Below are 22,319 nucleotides of genomic sequence, written 5' to 3' on the forward strand. Positions count from 1 at the left end.
TTCTCAAAAATTGTATGAAAGATTTTTATAAGACCTTCACTTTACAAACGTGTTACATAAGTATTCCATTTCAATGTGAATAGAGCCCACACGCTGGAACGGTGCACTCTCGAGTTAACCCCAAGGCCATAAAGCCCGCTCGATCTAAGGTCAGCTCCAGAGAGAGAGACACATTCCACATTTCCTGACGCTTGCACGCTCTCTTGGGCATGCATTATTGGCTTAATTCAATTTCCAGTGTAGTATTATTTATCAAATAAACATTCCGCAATAATAATAGAAGAGCTCACCAGCTCGCTGCACTTCCATCCATCATTGACCATGCAACCGAGTGCGTTCCCAGTGCTCTATCCCGGTGAAAAATGATACCACCTTTCGGCACGAAACGTTAGAGTTCAGGTTTTTGCCATCCCTGTATTGCACCAAGAAAAAAACATTTACTGTTTTCTAGTTAAATTACATCAAATGTTTGATACTTTTTTCAACTGTGCCCATTCGCTTGCACACGAAGCCTTCCGGGGGTTGTAGAACCTGGTCCCGTTTGTCAACGGACAAATATGAAGTACCCACCCAGTGTACCGTACAAATGGTACACACGGCGAAATTAAGTGCACTCAAGTCTGGTGTAGTCCTGGCGGCGTGTGGGTTAAATTGTGGCATTTCTCCCCTCTCCTCTGGCAGAGCCAGTGCAGTGTTGTGGGAATTTGTACAGGTGGTCGGACATTTCTGACGGGTGGAGGTGGCTTCCCAGGTACAGAGTGCATGAATTAGGTGGGATTATTTTAAATGGGCTTAGATCATAAATTGATTGGAATTTGTTTGATGTGCAATTTGAATTGAGTTTGAAACATTTAGAACTAACCCAATATAACAGGAAAATGTGAAAAAATATTCAAAATTCCAAACACAACATCGATGGTTGCCAACCAACATGACTGCCAAATGAATTCATAATATTTGTTCGCAGAATCGAGCCAATATGTGTGTTATACAGGGATGTAACGATAACCAACGGTGTAACCCGGGATACAAGGATGGAAATCCCGGGTAAGGGTGCGCTTTACATCCAACTGTGATTGAATTTTAAATTTTAATATGGAGAGCTATACGCGCCGGGCGAACAGGTTGAGTGAAGGGCAGATTATGACATGCAAATGCAAACACAGTGCACTGCAGTGTCGACAAGTGAAACTTAATATTCACAGCTTGTTTTTGCACTGGTACTGGTTTCTGTGTTTTTCAATTACATGGGGTGGAACATTGGTTCGCCTGAGTTTTCTCGATAGGAAATCTGTGTTTGTTACAACATGTCCAGCGACTTGATTTGCTTCGGTGATCTGTGAAATTTGATCCTAGTTCATTCATTGGTTGATTGGAAACGTAGTGGGCTTTTCTGAATGAGAGATTGTGATCTTTAAAATTTTAAAAACATCAGTGATAGTTAAAATGCGATACAATTTAAAAATCTGTTCTTTTCAAAGTTTGCTTATTGTTTTATTGTGTTTTTTCTTTAATTTTTTTCTTATAAGTATACACGGATAGAAATGCTGTAACCGGTAACACTATGTTGTTGAATTGGTATACAATGAAATGTTTCCAAAATCTCCAATTATTTAATAAATATCGTTGCAAATGTTTTCAAATTCGACAAAATTGTTTCCAAAATTGGAAAAAAATAATTACGATTTTGGAAACATTTCAATGCTTACAAATTCAACAACACAGCTTACATGATTTTCATCCGTGTACTGATTATTGACATTAAAATTTAATGATCAAAATGTTTCGTTAATTGATAACAATATTTCGTAAATGAGAAAATCTCCACAAGAAACACTTAAACCGGTATGGATTTTGTTTGTATTTTTTTAAACTGGCTGAAATTTTATGAGGAGTTTCCCTGTTACCAAAGAAAGGATTCTGCATCAATGATCAATCCCTATTCCTCTCCACACAAAAATTGTTATGCAAAAGTGGAATTGAAAAATTATTTTTGAAAATTAAGCGAATCGACCAAAAGTTGCCGGCCTTATAAAAATTTGAGGCAAATAGTAAAACATTTCAATACTTGATTTTTTTTTAAATTAAGGAGATTTTATCTGCTATTTGAAAGGATAATTTCAGGAATGGACAATCATGGAAATCATATCTTGGCGTAAATACTTCTCTGTGGCTTAAAAGTTACCTTTTTTGCTCCACAAAAAAACACAAAAATATCGGTTTTGGGAATCATATATTTCTTTCAATTAAATTTTAGAGTAATAGCTTTACATAAAAAATATGATATTTACTGCGAAAGACATCAACTGATCAGAAAACCTTTTAACTGCGTACAAAGTGTCAAATAATTATTATTATTGTATTGATTTTCAAAATAACTTCTTTGTGTTATACAAAAATATTAAATTTGTAGCTAGATACGTTCAAATAAGCTAATTAATATTTATTGTGGTGAAAATAAATCTATATTTTATTTTAAAAAATCCCTGAATATTAGAATTCTTGGAAGGTTTGAATAAAAGATTCACAAGATTTTATATTTGCACTTTGAGCCACAACATTTACATTCTCATTTTGGAATGCATCGCAATAAGCAAGCAAGCTTGATCCTGCGACCAATGGTGAAGCTGAAGGTGGCACCATCGTCCTCGAGTGGGTGCTAACGCTAGCTTTTATTACCATAGACCAACGCAAGAGCAGCGGTTGGCGGTATATCTATCCAATTTGGAAAATGAGTGCCATAAGACCGCCGCCTTCTCCATGAGCCAAACCATCCGACCGCCATGATTGATATTGGTCTAGATTTCTGGGTGAACGCGAGTGGGCTCCGAGAGATAATAAACCCAATCATAAATCTTGAAGGAACAATGTGCGTAATATGAGGTGTTAGGTGTTATTTGTGTTTAACTGGTTGAAGTCTGTTAAAGTGCTCAATAATTCAGCCTGCAAAAGATGGTGGGTCGATTTTTCATATTTAAGTAGCTTATTTTACTGTATATCATGGACCCAATTACCCTGCATTCCGCTATTCTCTGCGAGCAACATGAAAGCGAGAATAATCTTAATAGGACCGCGTTTACGACTGTCCAGAATCCTCCAACAAGATCAAAGGTCATCACTCCGAGTCCAACATTGTTTATGAGGGAGAGGAGAGGTTTCAAGACCACTGCCAGCATCGTTTATTTAGGTCTGTTTGGATCCTTCTCGCGGGACGACCGCCGTAAAATTCATCCATTTTATGGGTTGTATACGCCGCGGACTGACCAAACTGGACCGTGCCGCGAGACTTTTCCAGGGTAGCTTTATGGGGTTGGGAAAACGTAATAAAATAAGAGCTTGTGAAATCTCGGACATTGGTGACGAAGGAGGAGAGAGTTTCCTTTTCAAGTGTTGAACTTTGTCGTTAATTTTATTCCTGTTGATTCGGAGTTGATTTGGACCCTTGATTATGTAACGCTTTAGTTTTTTATCTAAATAATTAGGGATTCAAACATTTTACCAATATTAAATTTCATTCAATAACAAAATTTTCTCCGTTCTATTCTTATTCGCAGGTAAGGCTCCATTCCATTCTGGCCAGAGTGCGTTCCATTAATTATAAGCCCGCTCGGGGGCTTGGCATCCACAGGACGAACCACCAAAGCGCACATTTGTATGCTCGAGCAGACATGCATAATTCCATTATGGTCGGTCATCTATTCCGCGGTCTGTCGGTCGTCCCGAGAATGCTCTTTTGCAAGTCAGTATTTCAATAGAAACTTGAGCTCTGCTGAAAATGACGCCGTGCTGTGACTGTATGCAGCAGAAAAAAGAGTTTACTTTTTCAGGTATTATTTTTTTTAAATGAATCTCTAAGCGGACATAATTCTGATTGTTACAATAGAATGCACTTGTTCAAACAGGCATTATGAGCCATACCAATTAAAAGCAACAAATTGCATTTTTAAACGTACTTGAAATTGATAAATTCAAGTGGATGCTCACCTATTCTGAGTACTCTTGAAAAAAAAGCACTTTACGTCACAAAAATGACTCAGTCAATGAACTATTTGTTTTACTCATAATTACGGTTCTCTAAAGCGGGGTTTAAAATTAGTTCTAAATCATATTTCAGCATTTTATTGTACCTGGAAATTATCTACGAAATAGGTTTTTTTTTTATTTTATTTTTTTAATCCGGCTGAAACTTTTGGCAGTCCATAAAAAATTATTTTTGAAAATTCAAAATGTATCTTTTGAAGAAACGTTTTGATCGATTTGGTGTCTTCGGCAAAATTGTAGGTATGAGCAATTGCATGTCAAATAGGGAATCGGTTGTTCCCGACCCTCTCCGATTTCAATGAAACTTTGTAGACATGTTATCTTACGCTTATATAAGCCATTTTTGTGTATATGGAGCCAATTACACTCGATAATGACATTTGAGAAGGGCGTATGTGTTTTAAATATTTTTGCATTTCGTAATTTAAATATTGCTGTATCTTGAAGCCGTTGCATCATATCAAAAAGTGGTCAAAGACAAACTTGTAGGAGCCCGTCAAATTTGACAAACTTGTAGGAGCCCGGAAATTTGACGGGCTCCTACAAGTTTGTCTTTGACCACTTTTTGATACGATGCAACGGCTTCAAGATACAGCAATATTTAAATTACGAAATACAAAAATATTTAAAACACTTACGCCCTTCTCAAATGTCATTATCGAGTGTAACTGGCGCCATATACACAAAAATGGCTTATATAAGCGTAGGATAACATGTCTACAAAGTTTCATTGAAAACGGAGAGGGTCGAGAAAAAAGTACCTAAAAAATTCCTGTTTTGGGCTGGAATTGCTCGTATGAATAAGGACTATACTGAAAAAAATGATGCACGGTAAAAAAATAGTGATTTCTATTTTCACTTTTTATCACTAAAACTTAATTTGCAAAAAAAACTATTTTATTTTTTTTTTAATTTTTATATCTGTTTTAGGGGACATCAAATGACAACTTTTCAGAAATTTCCAGAATGTGCAAAAATTCTTTGACCGAGTTATAAATTTTTGAATCAGTACTGATTTTTTTCAAAAAATCGAAATATTGGTTGCAATTTTTATTTTTCTATATAAAATCGAATTTGCAATCAAAAAGAACTTTAGTGAAATTTTTGATAAAGTGCACCGTTTTTAAGTTATAACCATTTTAGATAACATTTTTGAAAATAGTCGCAGTTATTCATTTATTAAAATTAGTGGTTATGTTTGCCCACCTTTAAAAAAACTATTTTTGGAGAGTTGAGAAAATTATCTATATTTTGCTTCTTTGAACTTTGTTGATACGACCCTTAGTTGCTGAGATATTGCCATGCAAAGATTTAAAAAAACAGGAAAATTGATGTATTCTAAGTCTCACCCTAACAACCCACCATTTTCGAATGTCGATATCTCAGCAACTAACGGTCCGATTTTCAATGTTAAAATATGAAACATTCGTGAAATTTTCCGATCTTTTCGAAAACAATATTTTTTTTTTAAATCAAGACTAACATTCAAAGCGGAATCAGTGGCAACTTTTGCTCAACTAATGTTAAGGCTCTGAAAGGCATCATTCCCGATCGGCCATTTGGCGGTCATGTTTGTTTTAGAAAAACATTCAAATTTTGATTCAGAATGTTTCAATCGAAAAATGCTTTTCTTTGTGTTGTTTTAAAAGCATTTTACATATGGTGAATATTTTTTCATTTCAATTCACTATTTCTGGACCCTGAAATAGAACTATCAATGACAGTCAACAAATTCAACAAAAGAATTTAATTCTCCTCAATTAATAATTTTAGTATTTAATTTGAAATAATAATTTGGTTGATTAGCATTAGCATTAGCATTAGCAATAAAGGTCGCACCATTCCGGATGGCTGCACAACGCTTATCTTGCTGTTTAACTGTAATTAAACGTATGATAGCACTAGACTTCCATCCGGTTACAATATTCCAACACGGGAGATACCATGTTTTCATCTTTAGATGAGTGTGTAATACTATCCAGTAAGATAAGGGGCTCCTGGCCGGTACCTTGCTAACCTCGGGGATTGGAAGGTATGTTAGTAAACATCTATCTAGAATGCGCAGAGATCTCTACGTCACCTAGTGGTATAGATGTTTGTAGGGAGGTTTTGGACTCAATGTTAGTAAATTGAACGTTTGTTTTTTTTTAACACCATCACCACCACCACCAAAACAATACCATCACCACAAAAAGCCATGCTAGATTTTAATACAAATACATTACAAAACGAACACGACAATAAAACCATCATCCCGGCACTGCCTACTGACGCGCAATAATATTCATTAGCACAATGACCCCCCACTGCATGCATGACTCGAACATGAACACGAACACAGCTGAAAGAGAACACCACAAAAACCCATCTTCCCATCACCACTGCTTGCACGATACTCATTTGAAATAATAATTTGGTTGATACCAAAAAAATCTGATTGTACACATTTAATAAGCAGAATTTAGATTTTTTTCTTGCTCTTTTCTTTCATTATATTTTAATTCGGGGAGGAAAGAAAATGTTACGACATAAATAAAAAAACATAATTTCCAGAGAATTCATCTACGTAAACTTATTGATGGGCAACATTCACGGTGGTTTCATTTCGCGGGCAGCAATCAATTATGCAATGGGTATCGACTGCATCCATCTATGCCGGCGATGCCAGCCACCTTTCATGGAGCACTATACTGCCGTTCTACGCATAATTGTCCCATGTTCAAAAAAGTGCAACTGAGAAAAACGCGATTGAAATTTTTCGACCGTTTTTTGTGTTTCTACGCATAATTGTCCCGTGGGTTCCTATTCACCCTATAAGTCCCTTATCATCCCAGTTAGCAGTTTATCACTCTTAATAGTAATCCTCTTGCTATACAACAGGTAAACAAGACACAATACTTCGTAAAACTAATGATTTCGTGAAAGAAAATACTTGGTGGGACAGACTTGGTGTTGTTTTTGATGAGTTTCCTAACAAAGTACTAGATTTTATGGGTTTTTCTTAAAGTATACATCAAATTAAACTTAAAAATGTCAAAAAGTCAGAATCGAGCAAAAATTACATGGGACAATTATGCGTAGAACGGCAGTATAGCGATTCTAAGTTTCCCATCAGCTTCAGTTGTTGCCAATATGTTGCGTCTCCTCCTTTTTCTCATTCTGCAGATCCCTGCCCGACTGACTGCATCCATCTCCATTCAAGCAGATTCGTGGCATAAGCGCCAGCAAGCGTTCATTCAAGTGTGCACAGGAGGAGCGAACTAAGCATTCAGGACAATACGGCGCACACTACCGCGTCGAGTGCCATTCAAAAGCACCATTCAACATTAGTCCTTGGAGCTGCGCTCTCAACACGGCCGTCGAGCTTTTTCTCTCACACTCTGATACACAACACCCACTCACTCTCTCACACTGGCACACTTGTGCTTTGTGTTTAAGCCTCATTTATATGAATAAAATGGTAGTGTGAACTGGGGTGAAAGAAAATGATTTATGATTGCTCACCGATACATTTCAATTTTTAATGCATCGTTGCGTCAAACAAACATTGTTGAAAAATAACAAAACATATTTTACAAAATCGTAATTTTTCCCCAACTCTCCTTGAAAAGGACAAACTTTTACACATCCCATCCCATTTACCCACAGCAATGCATCAACGAGTCAGCAACAGCACAACCGCTTGAAGATGAAGTGGACTAATTGTTCCCGGCGGCCATTTTGGACGGACGGACGGACGAACGGGAGTACAGAGAAAGAATAGCACCAGCCACGTCCGCCCGCCAGGTGATCCGGATGTGTGAAAAGTCAAACAGGAAGCTTTTGTTTTTCTTGTGTCCGCTCGCTTTATATATGCAAGCGCATATTCGCATGCATAAATAATTCGAGGCAAACACCCGGCAAAGGATGAGCTCTACTCTATTTTGCTGACAATTTGTCAGATTTTGCCGATGGCGACAGGTGCCGGCATGGGCACTGGACAGACACTGTTTTTTAATAAAACAAAGCATTTTTCAAGCAGTTTTTTTGTTTCAGCATTCATATACACTAATCAATCATCAAATATGATTGCAGGACAAAAAGCAACTAATTCCTAAATTAAATCTCTTTCAAATCTATTTCAAATTGCAAACGATCAAATTAGATTTCTGTCCAAACTGATGGCGCAGTTTTTATTTTATTGCACAAATCGAAAATCATCCCTCCCACCAAACACTTCTTCCAAATCCAAATTCAACCGCTCACAGCGTGACTTTGATGAAGTTTCGACCCAACAGATGACGAGAGAGCATCCTGATTTCTGGGGTTTTCCCAAACGAGTCCGCCTGTCCCGTCCGGACATGACGAGGGAAAAACGAGACTAGAATTTCAATCCCTCTAAACGCGGCAGCCAGATGCCGACAGGCGGTGACAACTTTTGGCGGGAAACAATTTCCCGAGCTGTTTCTTCCTTTATTGGCCCAACCAACTGGTGTCAACCGTCCTGGGGAAGATCTAATTGCGGGAGGAGGGTTTTGACAAGTTTTCACCGTCACCGACCTTCCCGCAACTGCTTGGAGTCCCTTTTCGGACACATCAGTGTGGTCAACCGACCGACTGACTGACTACTGATGGAGGACATTAATCACATTGACTCAAGATGAAGGAGGGTCTCTTGTTGGGTAACTGTGAGTTGTAGTCCGACTAATTACGAAGGATTGTCGGACGACATTACCAGGGGGGGAAACGGTCAGACTGCGTAGCAGTTTGGCATTTACGAGGATGAATGGTTGTGTCCTTCAAGCGTGAACCGGCGAACCAGCTGAAGTTAGCTAATGACTTTTTCTTGAGATGTACGTGAAATGTCTAGCGAAATTAATCTTGGAATACCTGTTTTTCGATCATTTAAATGACTTAATACATCTTCATCAAAGAGTATTATTATTTCCCTTCTCTCTGTCTTCATTATGAAGTCTTGTTCGAAGCTCCGGTATCACATAATTGCTTCCGAATCCGAATTTAGTAGGTAACACAAAGTAGTCCTGTTTTTGCAGTCCCAAGTGTCAAACGATGTCTCGTCCGACCACCATCAAGGAAGCGCTTAGCCGCTGGTCCACAGAAAACGAAGGAAAAGATCCAACCCAGGCCAAAGATATTCAGCTTCAGTTTCAGTGGCCTCCGGTTGAAAAGATGGACGGAACACTATCCACGCTGGTCGAGTGCGAGTAAGATTTCGGTAGAATCGTTTTACAACCCTGATACTTATTGGCATCCTAACTTAGGAAATTGAGCCTTTCCTCGAACATGATTGACAAGGTAATCGGCCTAAGTGGCATGAAGAACCTCCGCGTCCTATCACTGGCCCGAAACTACATCAAATCGCTCAACGGAATCGTAAGCATCTTCGGAAGTCCTCCGCGTTACGCACAAATTACCATAAAAGCTACTTCCAGGAATCCGTCGGAGAAACGCTCGAGGAGCTCTGGGTGAGCTACAATCTCATCGACAAGCTGAAGGGCGTCGAAAGTTTGAAGCGACTCAAGGTGCTCTACATCGGGAACAACTCCATCCGGGAGTGGGGCGAGTTTAACAAACTGCAAGCCGTCACCACGCTGGAGGACCTGCTGTTCGCCGGAAATCCCCTCGTCGAGAGCATCGACGAGGCTGCCTACGTGCGGGAGGTCCAGAAGAGGCTGCCGACGCTCAGGAAGCTGGACGGGGAGAACATGCTGACGGAGGAAGATTGAAGAGGGTTCTGGGTCCAATATTTGTAGATACTCTTCCCGGAAAAGCTTGGCCACTTTAAATCTGTTACACAAACAACGTGAAATCCACACGATTTCGGTTGGATGATGATGATGATGATGATGCAGATGAGTTGTATCAAATTTATTTCACTCAACCGGACCGGATTCGTCCCTTTTGTGGCTGTTTCTCACGAACACGAATGCAAACCGCCATAAATCTGGAGCTCCAGAATTTTCATTTTTTTCCTTGCTACGTTAGCCAAACAGTGTTGGTATCATAGTCGGAGGATGTCCCTATTTTGGATCTACTAAGTAAAACTTGTATGGTACTTATAATAGTTTAAACCAAATCGGTGCAGATCTGATTGAACAAAACTAACACGAAACAAAGATGCGAAGAAAACTCATCAAATGTTCCTAATTATTGCATTGTTAATGGAGTCCTCAAAGCTTGGAAATGATTCTTGGAATAATCGACAAAATCTTGCCACTCGGGAAGGAAATATGTAATATTTTCCTACTATAGGGACATTTTTTGTACCCGCGCTTGAATGACAGCCTGTGGAGCTCGCTCTCTTTCCCGTGTACTTGATGCCCGGATATTTCATGCATAACGGAAAGAATGTATTACTAAAGCCATGGAAGCTTGGAAGCTTTTCCAAAAAAACCGGAGAAGTAATAAAACCCTAATGGAACCGGCGTTTTCCCACCAGGGGGGAAGATTACGCTGGCGTAGGAAGTGGATGAAAAAAACCCAGATCTGGCGCTTTCTTAGGAATATCCTCTCAATGGTTGCTGCAAAATTGAGGAGATGTCCTGCTGAAAAATTCATTCAAAAAGAAATGGATCGCCCAAGTTATGCACATTTCAAAGTCACATTCTGCTGATGCTGGGTACCTTAACATAACAAGATTTGAGACTGAAGCTGAATCATTCCCCCAAAATCTGTTCTAATCCATGGTTCTCCCAAATTTACCTTATCTAATCCTGTTACGAAAGTGATTTCCCTCCGTAATTTGTATTGTCTCGTGTCTTCCTAAAATATTTACTCTGGTATTAGGCCTAATGATGATAACAGGGTATACGACCGCACTCACACACACACACACACGCCTCCTTTGAAGTGATAAGAGAGTGGGATGAAATGTTCCGAACCCGACAAAAAGTTGGATCGTCCGAAGAAGGGGTAGGCCCGTGTTTATTTATTCATTCGGCGTCGGTAGCAACGGGTTTGTTGTGTCCGCCACCGTAACCCGGGATCGGTCCGTTGTTCTTACCTCCGGCCCATCGATGGGTGTCCCCCCCCCCTTCCGTAATGAAGTGAGTCTTATTGATTGAAACGACCCAACCTTCCCATTTCCTCACTTGAAAAGGCATCTTCATTCCCGACCCGAGCAGACGGAAATAACTTGGGAAGGTCAGTTTTTGATATTGTGAGAAGATCGAAATATGTTATTGGGATGATCGGATTAGTTGTTAAAATAACAAAAATCAATAACAAAGATTTGTTCGAAGAATAACTTAAACTGTTATTATGTTGTTATTGCAATAACAAACCAATAACACAGAAGGAATCATGAAGGAATAACAAGATTTGTTATTTTGTGCGGAGAGGTGGAGCAGCATAATAACAAAAAATGTTATTGAACTGGTATGTCTCCATAACAAAAAAAGTTATTGTTTTGGTTTATTTGTAATTTGCAAATAAACCTGCAGTTGCCATAACTCCTCTGTACTAGTCAGGGCTGCAGAGTCGGGTACCTCCAAGCGACTCTGAATCCATACTTTGAAGACAACTCCGACTCTTGATGCAGGATATGACGTCAACGACGACTTCAGCTCTCCAAAAATACCCGACTTCACAGATTCCGACTCCAAGTAAAAGTTGCTGAAAATAAGATGAATCCGATGCAGTCTCCGAGGTCTCACTTCAGCTCGAACTTCAACGTCAGCTCCGACTTCCTGGCTCTGAAAATAATAACAGTTTTTGTTATTCACACTTCAAAAATTCTCAATAAATAAATCAATTCCGTTAGGGAATATAACAAAATTAAAAAAAAAGAACTCTCAAAAGTTAATTTTATCGGATTAATTTTAGCTTGAAACCCCATTTCATGGTGAAATAAATGACCCCGATGAAATTGGTCAAATTTATTTCATAGTTCTAGCCAATTTTAGTTAAATCCCTTAGGGGGTATATCAAATAATAAAAAAAATCAACTTTCAAAATTTCAACTTTTTAGAATAATTTTAGCTTAAGGACCCGATTTCATGGCCAAAATAATGACCCTGACGAAATTGGTCAAAATTATCCCATAGTTCTAACCATTTTAAACAAAGTCCTTTAGGGGGTATTTAAAAATAATTAAAAAAATCAACTTTCAAAATTTCAACTTTTTAGAATAATTTTAGCTTAAGGACCCCATTTCATGGCCAAAATAATGATCCCGACGAAATTGGTCAAAATTATCCCATAGTTCTAGCCAATTTTAACAAAGTCCCTTAGGGGGTATATCAAATAATTAAAAAAAATCAACTTTCAAAATTTCAACTTTTTAGAATAATTTTAGCTTAAGGACCCCATTTCATAGCCAAAATAATGATCCCGACGAAATTGGTCAAAATTATCCCATAGTTCTAGCCAATTTTAGCAAAGTCCCTTAGGGGGTATATCAAATAATTAAAAAAATCAAATTTCAAAAAAATCAACTATTCAGCATAATTTTAGCTTAAGGACCCCATTTCATGACCAAAATAATGATCCCGACGAAATTGGTCAAAATTATCCCATAGTTCTAGCCAATTTTAGCAAAGTCCCTTAGGGGGTATATCAAATAATTAAAAAAAATCAACTTTCAAAATTTCAACTTTTTAGAATAATTTTAGCTTAAGGACCCCATTTCATGGCCAAAATAATGATCCCGAAGAAATTGGTCAAAATTATCCCATAGTTCTAGCCAATTTTAGCAAAGTCCCTTAGGGGGTATATCAAATAATTAAAAAAATCAACTTTCAAAATTTCAACTTTTTAGAATAATTTTAGCTTAAGGACCCCATTTCATGGCCAAAATAATGATCCCGACGAAATTGGTCAAAATTATCCCATAGTTCTAGCCAATTTTAACAAAGTCCCTTAGGGGGTATATCAAATAATTTAAAAAAATCAACTTTCAAAATTTCAACTTTTTAGAATAATTTTAGCTTAAGGACCCCATTTCAAGGCCAAAATAATGATCCCGAAGAAATTGGTCAAAATTATCCCATAGTTCTAGCCAATTTTAGCAAAGTCCCTTAGGGGGTATATCAAATAATTAAAAAAATCAACTTTCATAATTTCAACTTTTTAGAATAATTTTAGCTTAAGGACCCCATTTCATGGCCAAAATAATGACCCTGACGAAATTGGTCAAAATCATCCCATAGTTCTAACCATTTTAAACAAAGTCCTTTAGGGGGTATATAAAAATAATTAAAAAAATCAACTTTCAAAATTTCAACTTTTTAGAATAATTTTAGCTTAAGGACCCCATTTCATGGCCAAAATAATGACCCTGACGAAATTGGTCAAAATTATCCCATAGTTCTAGCCAATTTTAGCAAAGTCCCTTAGGGGGTATATCAAATAATTAAAAAAATCAAATTTCAAAAAATCAACTATTCATAATAATTTTAGCTTAAGGACCCCATTTCATGACCAAAATAATGATCCCGACGAAATTGGTCAAAATTTTCCCATAGTTCTAGCCAATTTTAGCAAAGTCCCTTAGGGGGTATAACAAATAATTAAAAAAATCAACTTCCAAAATATCAACTTTTTAGGATAATTTTAGCTTAAGGACCCCATTTCATGGCCAAAATAATGACCCCGACGAAATTGGACAAAATTATCCCAAAGATCTAAACATATTTAACAGAAGAAAAAATAATAACAGATTGTGTTATGGACACTTGAAAACATTTCCATTTGTGCGATTTATGGTAATTTTATTTCTAAGTCAGTATACCGAACGAATAACAAATTTTGTTATTAGGAGAGTTTTTGAAATATATAACATTTCCTCTTATTAGCGTGTTATTAAACATTTTCAATATAATATCACTTCAATACCAAATTTTGTTATTTTATCTGAAACTGTTATTATTTTTTCTTCTTGAAGTTGAACTTCAGGATAAAATAATAACACTTTTTGTTATTTTAACAGGATTTGTTATTGAAATATTATTAATTTTGTTATTACCGTCTGCCCGGGGACAGGGGAAAAGTTCTGGACACTGAGCTTTGAATACTAAGCAGAGAGGCGCGCAAGTGTATGATTTTCAATTACATAGCAGGGATACAGCACTGGAGTGTAAAAAAGGACGCCTCCGGAAATGTCTGAAAACACGACAAAGTTTGTGAAGCGCGTATACAAACAATTTCGGGTGATTTGCATCCCTATAAAGCGAGTTCGGTTCAACGAGATGTAGACTGCTGATGAGTCGTAAGAGTGGGAGAAAAACTTTGAAAGCAATTCTCGGATACATTCTCTTTCTCGCGAAACAGTAAAAGTTACTCAAACAATTAAAACAAGAGGCAAAAGTTTTTATCTGATTAGCAAATTAAGTAACAGCATCACAGGAATACACCCGAGTTTCACATCAATCTTCAGGATTGCTTTCAGCACACGTCGTCCTGGAAAGATTAATGATGTTTAAGTGAGCGAGAATCACTTGAAGTGTTCGCAGTTACCTCACTAATCGCTTCTCCCATTTGCTGCTTTATTTGCATTACTCTTCCCATCAGCTGTGCACGTTCTGCTTCCTTCATCTGGTCCCGGTGGAACTTATCCAAAAACTTTGCCAGAAACTCAATCGGATCTTCCGGCTGATACAGAATAGTAAGCGCGAGTCCTTCTCGAAGTGCCAGACCAACCGAGTCCTGAACGTACTTGCAGTCGGAAGCTCGCTGCTGGCGAAGTTTCTCCGAAATCCTCATCTCCGACTCGGACGCTGGTTCCAAACATTCTTCACTCTCCGAAGACACGCTTTCCGGCACTGGTTCGGTTGGTTCTGGCACCTCGGACGGTTCCGAAGGCTCCAAATAGATGCGTTTTCCTCTGCTATCGATGTAATACTTTCCAAACTCGTCTTCGAAGTACTTCTTTGTGTAGATCTTTTTACCGAAACTATCGATGAAGAACTCTCCCTTCTCATCCTTTTGGATCTCAACGGCGTCCTTGACCTTAACCCACTCGCCATTTTCATCCATAATATATTGCGATGCGTTCGAATCCCGCTGGTAAACCTTCTGTCCAGCTTCGTTTATGTAATACCGGCCAAATTCGTCCTCCAGATAATGCGGCCTTGCTTTCGCCCTTTCCAGCATTTCCATGTTTTCCTCAAACTCTTGCTGCAGTGCGGCAATCTTCGCCTTGAGCAGCACCAATTCGGAAGGCGAAGCATTCTCCATCATCGCTTCCAACTCTCGGATTTCATCCATATGCTTCTTCATGAGCTCGTCCTTAAACAGGTTCAAGTCTTCCGTCACGCTCTTCGACAGTACCTTCAGCTCTTCGCACTTGTCCTTCAGCAGCTGCTGATCGGCCTCGTGCTTCTCCCGAATCACGGCGATTTCCGCGTCCAGTTCGGCCAACAGTCGTGCCCGTTCCTCCTCGGTTAGGGTTTCATCCGCCAGAATCGCCAACCGCTTCTGCTCCAAGCCTTCCAGCTGCTCCTGGAACGCCACCAACCGGTCCGAAATGTCCCGCTCAATCTGCGCGATCAGCTTCTCCAAGCGCACAATCTCCCGGATGCCCGACCTCAGCGATTCCCGCTTCATCATCAACTGCTCCTGCACCCGCAGTCGTTCCTGAACCAGCTGGGCCACCTGGATCTCCAACCCCTGAATGTTGGTCTGCAGCATATCGATCGAGCGGATCTTGTGCTCCAGATCGAGCTCCTTAATTTCCAGCTGATCAATCGCGGCTTCTCGCTGCTCCTTTAAGCTGACCTCCGACGGGAACAGCTCCTGGCGAAGTTCGGTAAGTTCCGTTTCTTCGATGACCAGCTCGGTGCGGGACTTGTTGATCTCCATGTTGAGGATCTCGCGTAGCGACTCGATCGAGGCTGAGTGAGCGGACTCCATTTCTTCAAACAGTACGTTGTAACGGGTTAGGATGTCTTGGAATAGAACGTGGGTGTGGACTCTTAGCTGTGCAATGCGATAGGCTGAGCGGTGTTTTAAGGATTCTAACGTTGTGATATTTTGAAAGTTTCTATGGTTGTTGAGCACGATTAGATTCAGCAAGCTGGTATGACGGAGGTGTTCTTGAAATTCTTGGATATCGTAAATTTCCGGAAGTTTATCGATTTGAGCTGACACCTCCCGGGTGAACGCGCGAAATTCAAATTCGATGTGTTTTGCAGTCCTGAAGAGCGAATGCTTTAAAATTTAAATAACACTTTTTTGCAAAGAGATACCTTGCTAAACGCTCGTAAAAAATCCGTCCAAAGCCGGTATCTTTCCAGCAGCGGGAACTCTCCTGGAAGGATTCCAGCTGCTTCAGGCAGCGACTCTTGGCCGTGCAAAGTTGGTCAATCTTCTTTTTGATAAAGCTTGAAAGCAGCGCCCCCGTCGGGATTTCACTCAAGCGGCCAGCTAGCGCTTCAATGTCGCCGACAGTTTCTTCGACAAGTTCGGCAAAGCGCAGGAAATCAACGTCCAGCAACAGCTGAGAAAATTGTCGAAGCTGACGATTTTTCTGCAAAATTTGGCTTGAAATGGACAGGCTCAACTTGCTCGACAGTCTACTGCACATCGTCTGCCGAAGACATCACCACTTTTCTTGCTAAGTGAAAATTTTCTAGCAAGGCAAACTTGATATTTATCAAAGTTTTTGGTTTAGTTTCAATTTTAGTTCCCCGAATCGAAAAATAATACTTTCCCGAGTCTACCTCCAGAAAAGGCAATATTTTCCCAACTTGAACTAACCAAACACAAACTATTTACTTTTCCCGGCAGTGCCCTGCAGAGAAAGCGAGCGAATCCCCTTAGAAGTTTTCCCCCATTTGAAATCAATTCCTTATGGCAAACAAGATCGTCAACAAGACGAGAGAGAGAAAAGGGCGATAGTTTGCTCTCCCCAGCCGTTACGTTCTGGAAAATGAACTTTCGCCGACAGTTGCCAACAATCGTTGAAAGCTCAGCGTTGAAAGTGCAGCGCAGATTGCCAATCTCTTTTAAAAAGTGCAACCAGTTTGTATTTGCTAAATAGTTTTTCAATGCTCGCGCAAAAATGCGACTTTTCAGCGCGGTTTGTTTGTGCAAATTGCCTTGGAAAGTGAATCAGACGGATTTAAGTTTTTTTTTAAGCACACAATTTAAAGCTTGAGTGATCTTTTTTATTCTGGATCAGAGCTTCCGAATTTCTTTCCGGATATGATAGTTACTCGCATTTTCAAGGTTTTAAATAAATATAAAAAAGTAATTATTAATTTTTAATATTGTTATAAATTTTGTTTTATTTTTAATTTTTATTTTTTAAATCTTATCTATATATATAAAAAATTTCGACGGTTTTGTTCGAACGCGAATCAGTTCTATACGGAGCGTCGGATCGAGGTGCTTTTTGATGCGTTGGGTTCGTATAAGCCCAAGGAAGGTTCTTACGCCAAAAAGTGGCAACTTTGGCCACTCTGGAACCGATTCCGGAAAATCTGCAGATTGTATGGAAAAAGTTGCGTAAAATCAAATTTTGATCATAGGAGGCTGAACAAGGAAAAAGCTAAAAACGTCAACAAACGAAAAAAGGAAAAGACAAAGTTTTTCGGGTAAGGCTTGTTAAGATTAAACAATTAACTGCTTTTATCAGGGATGGAATAATCGCAAAAAAATCAATTTCACTAGCGAACTTTCTTCAACCGCGAAAGAGAGTGGAGGCAAATCACGCAAATGAAAATTACTCCCGAAATTCTTCAAGAAAATTAATCTGCTGATGATTTTTTGTAAATTTCCTTGTCAGCACCACTTAAAAGTATTTATTTCACTTTGTTTACACACATTGCCCAACTACAAAACGTGACAGGTCGTTTTTCGACGTCTGACGTTACACTTGCAAGTGTAGTAGTGAATAAGATGTTCCGCCGAATAATCAAGATGATGATTTTTTTAGATTCCTTTTACCGATCTTTCGTGTGCGAGAGAGGAGAGCCATGCTCCCTTCGGATTTTTTCTCTTGATGAACGTCCAATGATTTTCCTTGATGATGATTATTCCATCGCTGGCTTTTATTAATGTAAATACTTATAATAAAGTCAGTCTTTGTAGTCTTTGGCATTTCAAAACATTAATCGTCAACTCGGATCTTCTTGCACCCTTCGACAAAGTTGCAGGAAATTAAATTTCCTACAAGAATCTCACACTTGGACAATTTTGGGCGAGACCTGCGCCACCTGCTGCCAAAATCCTGAAGCGATGTTTTTCCCCATACATTTTAGCGATTTTCCCCATATAAACTTCAACGATAAAAAGCGACCCCTTAGCCTTAACCGATTTGGCTCAAAATTGGCACAGTAACTTATTATTGCCTAAAGAAACGATCCAGGGGGTATCTCTTCAGATTTCCCAAAATTTTCAATTTTTCTTGTCACCCTAACAAGCATCTTATTTTGATGGAGAAGCATGGTGCTTTACATTCGATTGATTCGAAGACCTTCAAATCATCAAGCTATGATGTAGAAATGTCTTAGTCATGTTGTTGTTTATTTTATCAACGTGATTTTAACCTAAAATGGCCATTCGTCACTTGTCTTAGTAATGAATTGTGATAAAAATCTATCTATATATATAAAAAATTTCGACGGTTTTGTTCGAACGCAAATCAGTTCAATACGGAGCGTCGGATCGAGGTGCTCTTTATTGCGTTGGGTTCGTATAAGCCCAAGGAAGGTTCTTACGCCAAAAAGATACAACTTTGGCCACCCTGGAACCGATTCCGTAAAATATGCAGATTATATGGGAAAAGTTACGTAAAATCAAATTTAGATCACAGGAGGCTGAATAAGCAAACAGTTAAAAACGGCAACAAATGAAAATACGACAAGACGAAGTTTGTCGGGTAAGGCTTGTTAAAGTATAAAACAATATACCTGTATTTTTGAATAACTTAAAATAAATAAACAAAATGATTATCAAATTTCGTGTTTCCAATTTGCGATCTGAAATTTAAAAAAAAAAAATACAAAGGGTGACGAATTATATTAATAATAGAAAATGCCATTGATGTCATTATAATTTTACGGGTAGAGAATCAAGTTCATTATGACAATTTCTGTTTCTATCCTTTTTCTTTTGTTTTATAAATATTAAACTTATTTAGTTTTCTTCTTTCCCAAAATTTTGCTTTCTTTTACAAAATGTGGACCATCTCATCTGGATTCATCAAATGTTTTTCACATTTTCTGAAACTAAGTTAAAAGTCCGTCCCAAGTTGTTTTCTTCAGTTGAATCCGGCAGATTCAATCTTCTAGTAAAATCTTCAAAGATTTCACTCTTCATTGAAATTTCGAAACAGAACAAAAGTTTTTTCTTGTATCCATTCTTTCATGTTGAACTTCCAAAGAAGAAGTAAACAACGTTGTTTGATCTCGAATGCAGCTTTGATACCATGCTCCCGTCGAAGTCGTACCCAAAGTTCAAAAACATAAAAAAAATGGTACGCCATTTTTCTTCTCTAATAAAGCTCGACACCGGGGCTGAACCAGAACGTGCCACAAATTTGAATAAAGCTCCCACGTTACGGGCGCGTCTGGCAGGGCGACTTGGGGGAGCAATTTGGAAGTTTAAACGACTGCTCGGAATAAAGATTTCTGCTGTCACTGAACAAAAGTGACGAATTTGCACTGTCATACATTTCAACAGTCGTGTCTCCCCGTGTCACGTGTCATTTATCAACCGGTTTCACGTGCACGTCGTCACGTCATTCAGTGTGTGTGACATTGGCACACAGATTCCGCGCGAGAATAAATATTAAATAGAATCCCACCCCAGGAGCGTGGAACCGTACTTTCCGGGTGTCAATTTTTTCGCTGAACGTCGACAACTTGTCACCCAGACGACTTGTAGACAAATAGAGCTCGGGAAAATATCTCCGGGGGAGTCATTTTTGTACAAAGAGGGTGATGGGGTGGGTGTGAGAAGTGATAAATATTAAACAGTGGGCAACCCACTTCTCCTGATGGCATGGTGGGTGACCTCAATCATTGAGCATGGAGTAACAGGTAGAACGGAGGGTTGGGGGATGAACTTTTGGTCGATAGCACAGCTTAGAAGTTTGATCAAAGACTTGGAAGATTGCCAACTGTAATCTAGGTCATACATTGAAAGGTCAAGTTTAATCTCCAGATTTTTTTTTGGTATTACAAGATATAAAACTGAGTAAAGCAGTATTAACTTGATCCCCTAATTATATCCCAGACTGCCCTAAGTTATGCCGTTTAAAAATTCCACTTAATTTACTCGTACTAATAGCTTCCTTTTTCAAACGAATTGTTCCGAGCCAGTGCTGACAAAGTTAATCCTCGCACATAATTACAATTCCATTTGCCTTATTGGGTGGCATCCTCTCTGGCGGCTTGCCAGCCGGAGGCTGAAATTATGAAAGGACTAAAAGTTCGTAATGAAAACCTTCATAATTCCTTCTGTGCTGTGGCTGTGCTAAGGCTAATCGATTCGGCAACCCTACACTGGACCTCCCAACTCCCAAACGACTTCCAAATTAAGGGTCGAGCTTAAATTGGATTACATAGGACGAGATTGATTTCCTGAGATTTGGGATCCTTTTTCTGTGGGCACCTGAAGCTTCGCAGTGCGATACTGTGATGATAACGATGATTGCGACGACAATGACGACCTTCAGGCTTTACGTTGAAAGCAGCAAGCTGGGGGAGGGGAAATCCGTTCTTCTCTTCCGGACTTGAAACGAGTTCAAAGCTTTTGAAGACAGGAAAAAGGCTGCCGATTTCAGTCGTTTGATGTGCACCGTACTTTCGCTTTAATTAAAGCATGCTTCAGGCTTAAAATTTCTCCGTAATTGAAACAAACGATTGCAACGCACCGCCCCAGGTGCTACGATTCCAGAGTTTAATTCGTTAATGACATCCCTGGGGATTCTCGACAAACGTTTTGTCCCGATCAAATAGGAACAACCCCCCTCCAATCTCTGCACCCGGCACTTGAGAGATAGTCAAGAGTGTGCACAAGTGGAACTAGCTCGAAATCCCACCAGCACTCCAGGGAACGTTTTGCCTTTACTGGCTTTTCATTATCCGGGTCTTTTCTGGGAATATATGTCATCTTGCTGTACTCGGTGCGGAAATGCCGAAGAGCCCAAGCAAAGCAGTTTAATTAGATTCCCTCATCTCCCGCAGCAGAAAGAGAGAGAGAGAGGAACGAGGAGGGCAAACATCAAAAGCTCCAAGTGGGTGGATTAATCGCAAAATTAACATTTCAACTTGGTTTTATTTGAAGCCATTCTGGGGTGCTTTATGTTGAGCATGTGGTAAAGGGAATTTGCTTTGGTATGTGGGTTATTCTCTACCAACTCACACGAAATCGGGTAAAGTTGCCCCGACCCCTCTTCGATTTTCGTGAAACTTTGTCCTAAGGGGTAACTTTTGTCCCTGATCATGAATCCGAGGTCCGTTTTTTGATGTCTCGTGACGGAGGGGCGGTACGACCCCTTCCATTTTTGAACATGCGAAAAAAGAGGTGTTTTTCAATAATTTGCAGCCTGAAACGGTGATGAGATAGAAATTTGGTGTCAAAGGGACTTTTATGTAAAATTAGACGCCCAATTTGATGGCGTACTCAGAATTCCGAAAAAACGTATTTTTCATCGAAAAAAACACTAAAAAAGTTTTAAAAATTCTCCCATTTTCCGTTACTTGACTGTAAAAAATTTGGAACATGTAATTTTAAGGGAAATTTTATTTACTTTTCGAATCTACATTGACCCAGATGGATCATTTTTTCGTTTAAAACAAAAATTTTCATTTTAAAATTTCGTGTTTTTTCTAACTTTGCAGGGTTATTTTTTAGAGTATAATAATGTTCTACAAAGTTGTAGAGCAGACAATTACAAAAAAATTGATATATAAACATAAGGGGTTTGCTTATAAACATCACGAGTTATCGCGATTTTACGAAAAAAGTTTTGAAAAAGTTGGTCGTCGTCGATCATGGCCGTTCATCGTCACCCGCGACAGACACGGACGACGAAACAAAGAGAAACGCAAAATGTAACTTTTTCAAAACTTTTTTTCGTAGAATCGCGATAAGTCGTGATGGTTATGAGCAAACCCCTTATGTTTTTATATCAACATTTTTGTAATTGTCTGCTCTACAACTTTGTAGAACATTGTTACACTCTCAAAAATCACCCTGCAAAGTTAGAAAAAATACGAAATTTTAAATTTTCTGAGTCAATGTAGATTCGAAAAGTACATTAAATTTCCCATAAAATGTCATTTTCCAAAAAAATTTATATCCGAGTAACGGAAATGGGAGAGTTTTTA

The 22,319-nt window shown here is 38.9% G+C and overlaps 3 protein-coding genes across 3 annotated transcripts in view; 2 read left to right on the forward strand and 1 right to left on the reverse strand.

Annotated features, from left to right (window-relative positions):
• The window catches only part of LOC120412807 (CD63 antigen), an 85,040-nt gene that overhangs the window by 21,734 nt on the left and 40,987 nt on the right, over window positions 1–22,319 (forward strand). The window lies entirely within an intron of this gene.
• On the forward strand, window positions 9,035–10,009 carry LOC120412808 (dynein axonemal light chain 1). The gene is made up of 3 exons (XM_039573409.2): window positions 9,035–9,245; window positions 9,303–9,414; window positions 9,474–10,009. Exons 1-3 carry the CDS (start codon window positions 9,091–9,093, stop codon window positions 9,765–9,767), a joined length of 561 nt encoding a protein of 186 aa, XP_039429343.1. The 5' UTR covers window positions 9,035–9,090; the 3' UTR covers window positions 9,768–10,009.
• On the reverse strand, window positions 14,329–16,593 carry LOC120412809 (myosin heavy chain, non-muscle-like). The gene is made up of 3 exons (XM_039573410.2): window positions 16,227–16,593; window positions 14,497–16,174; window positions 14,329–14,439 (listed from the first exon to the last, which is right to left on the reverse strand). The coding sequence occupies exons 1-3, from the start codon at window positions 16,562–16,564 to the stop codon at window positions 14,425–14,427; spliced, it is 2,031 nt and encodes a 676-aa protein (XP_039429344.1). The 5' UTR covers window positions 16,565–16,593; the 3' UTR covers window positions 14,329–14,424.

Source organism: Culex pipiens, chromosome 2 (assembly GCF_016801865.2).
Source record: "Culex pipiens pallens isolate TS chromosome 2, TS_CPP_V2, whole genome shotgun sequence".
In the NCBI taxonomy this organism is placed as follows: domain Eukaryota; kingdom Metazoa; phylum Arthropoda; class Insecta; order Diptera; family Culicidae; genus Culex; species Culex pipiens.

Excerpts from the sequence above, each read along its gene's own strand:
- LOC120412808 (XM_039573409.2), top strand. The coding sequence starts at position 9,091 with ATGTCTCGTCCGACCACCATCAAGGAAGCGCTTAGCCGCTGGTCCACA. Across the intron at positions 9,246-9,302 it reads TCCACGCTGGTCGAGTGCGA|GAAATTGAGCCTTTCCTCGA; the intron begins GTAAGATTTCGG and ends ATCCTAACTTAG. Across the intron at positions 9,415-9,473 it reads TCAAATCGCTCAACGGAATC|GAATCCGTCGGAGAAACGCT; the intron begins GTAAGCATCTTC and ends AGCTACTTCCAG.
- LOC120412809 (XM_039573410.2), bottom strand. The coding sequence starts at position 16,564 with ATGTGCAGTAGACTGTCGAGCAAGTTGAGCCTGTCCATTTCAAGCCAA. Across the intron at positions 16,175-16,226 it reads TTTTACGAGCGTTTAGCAAG|GACTGCAAAACACATCGAAT; the intron begins GTATCTCTTTGC and ends TTCGCTCTTCAG.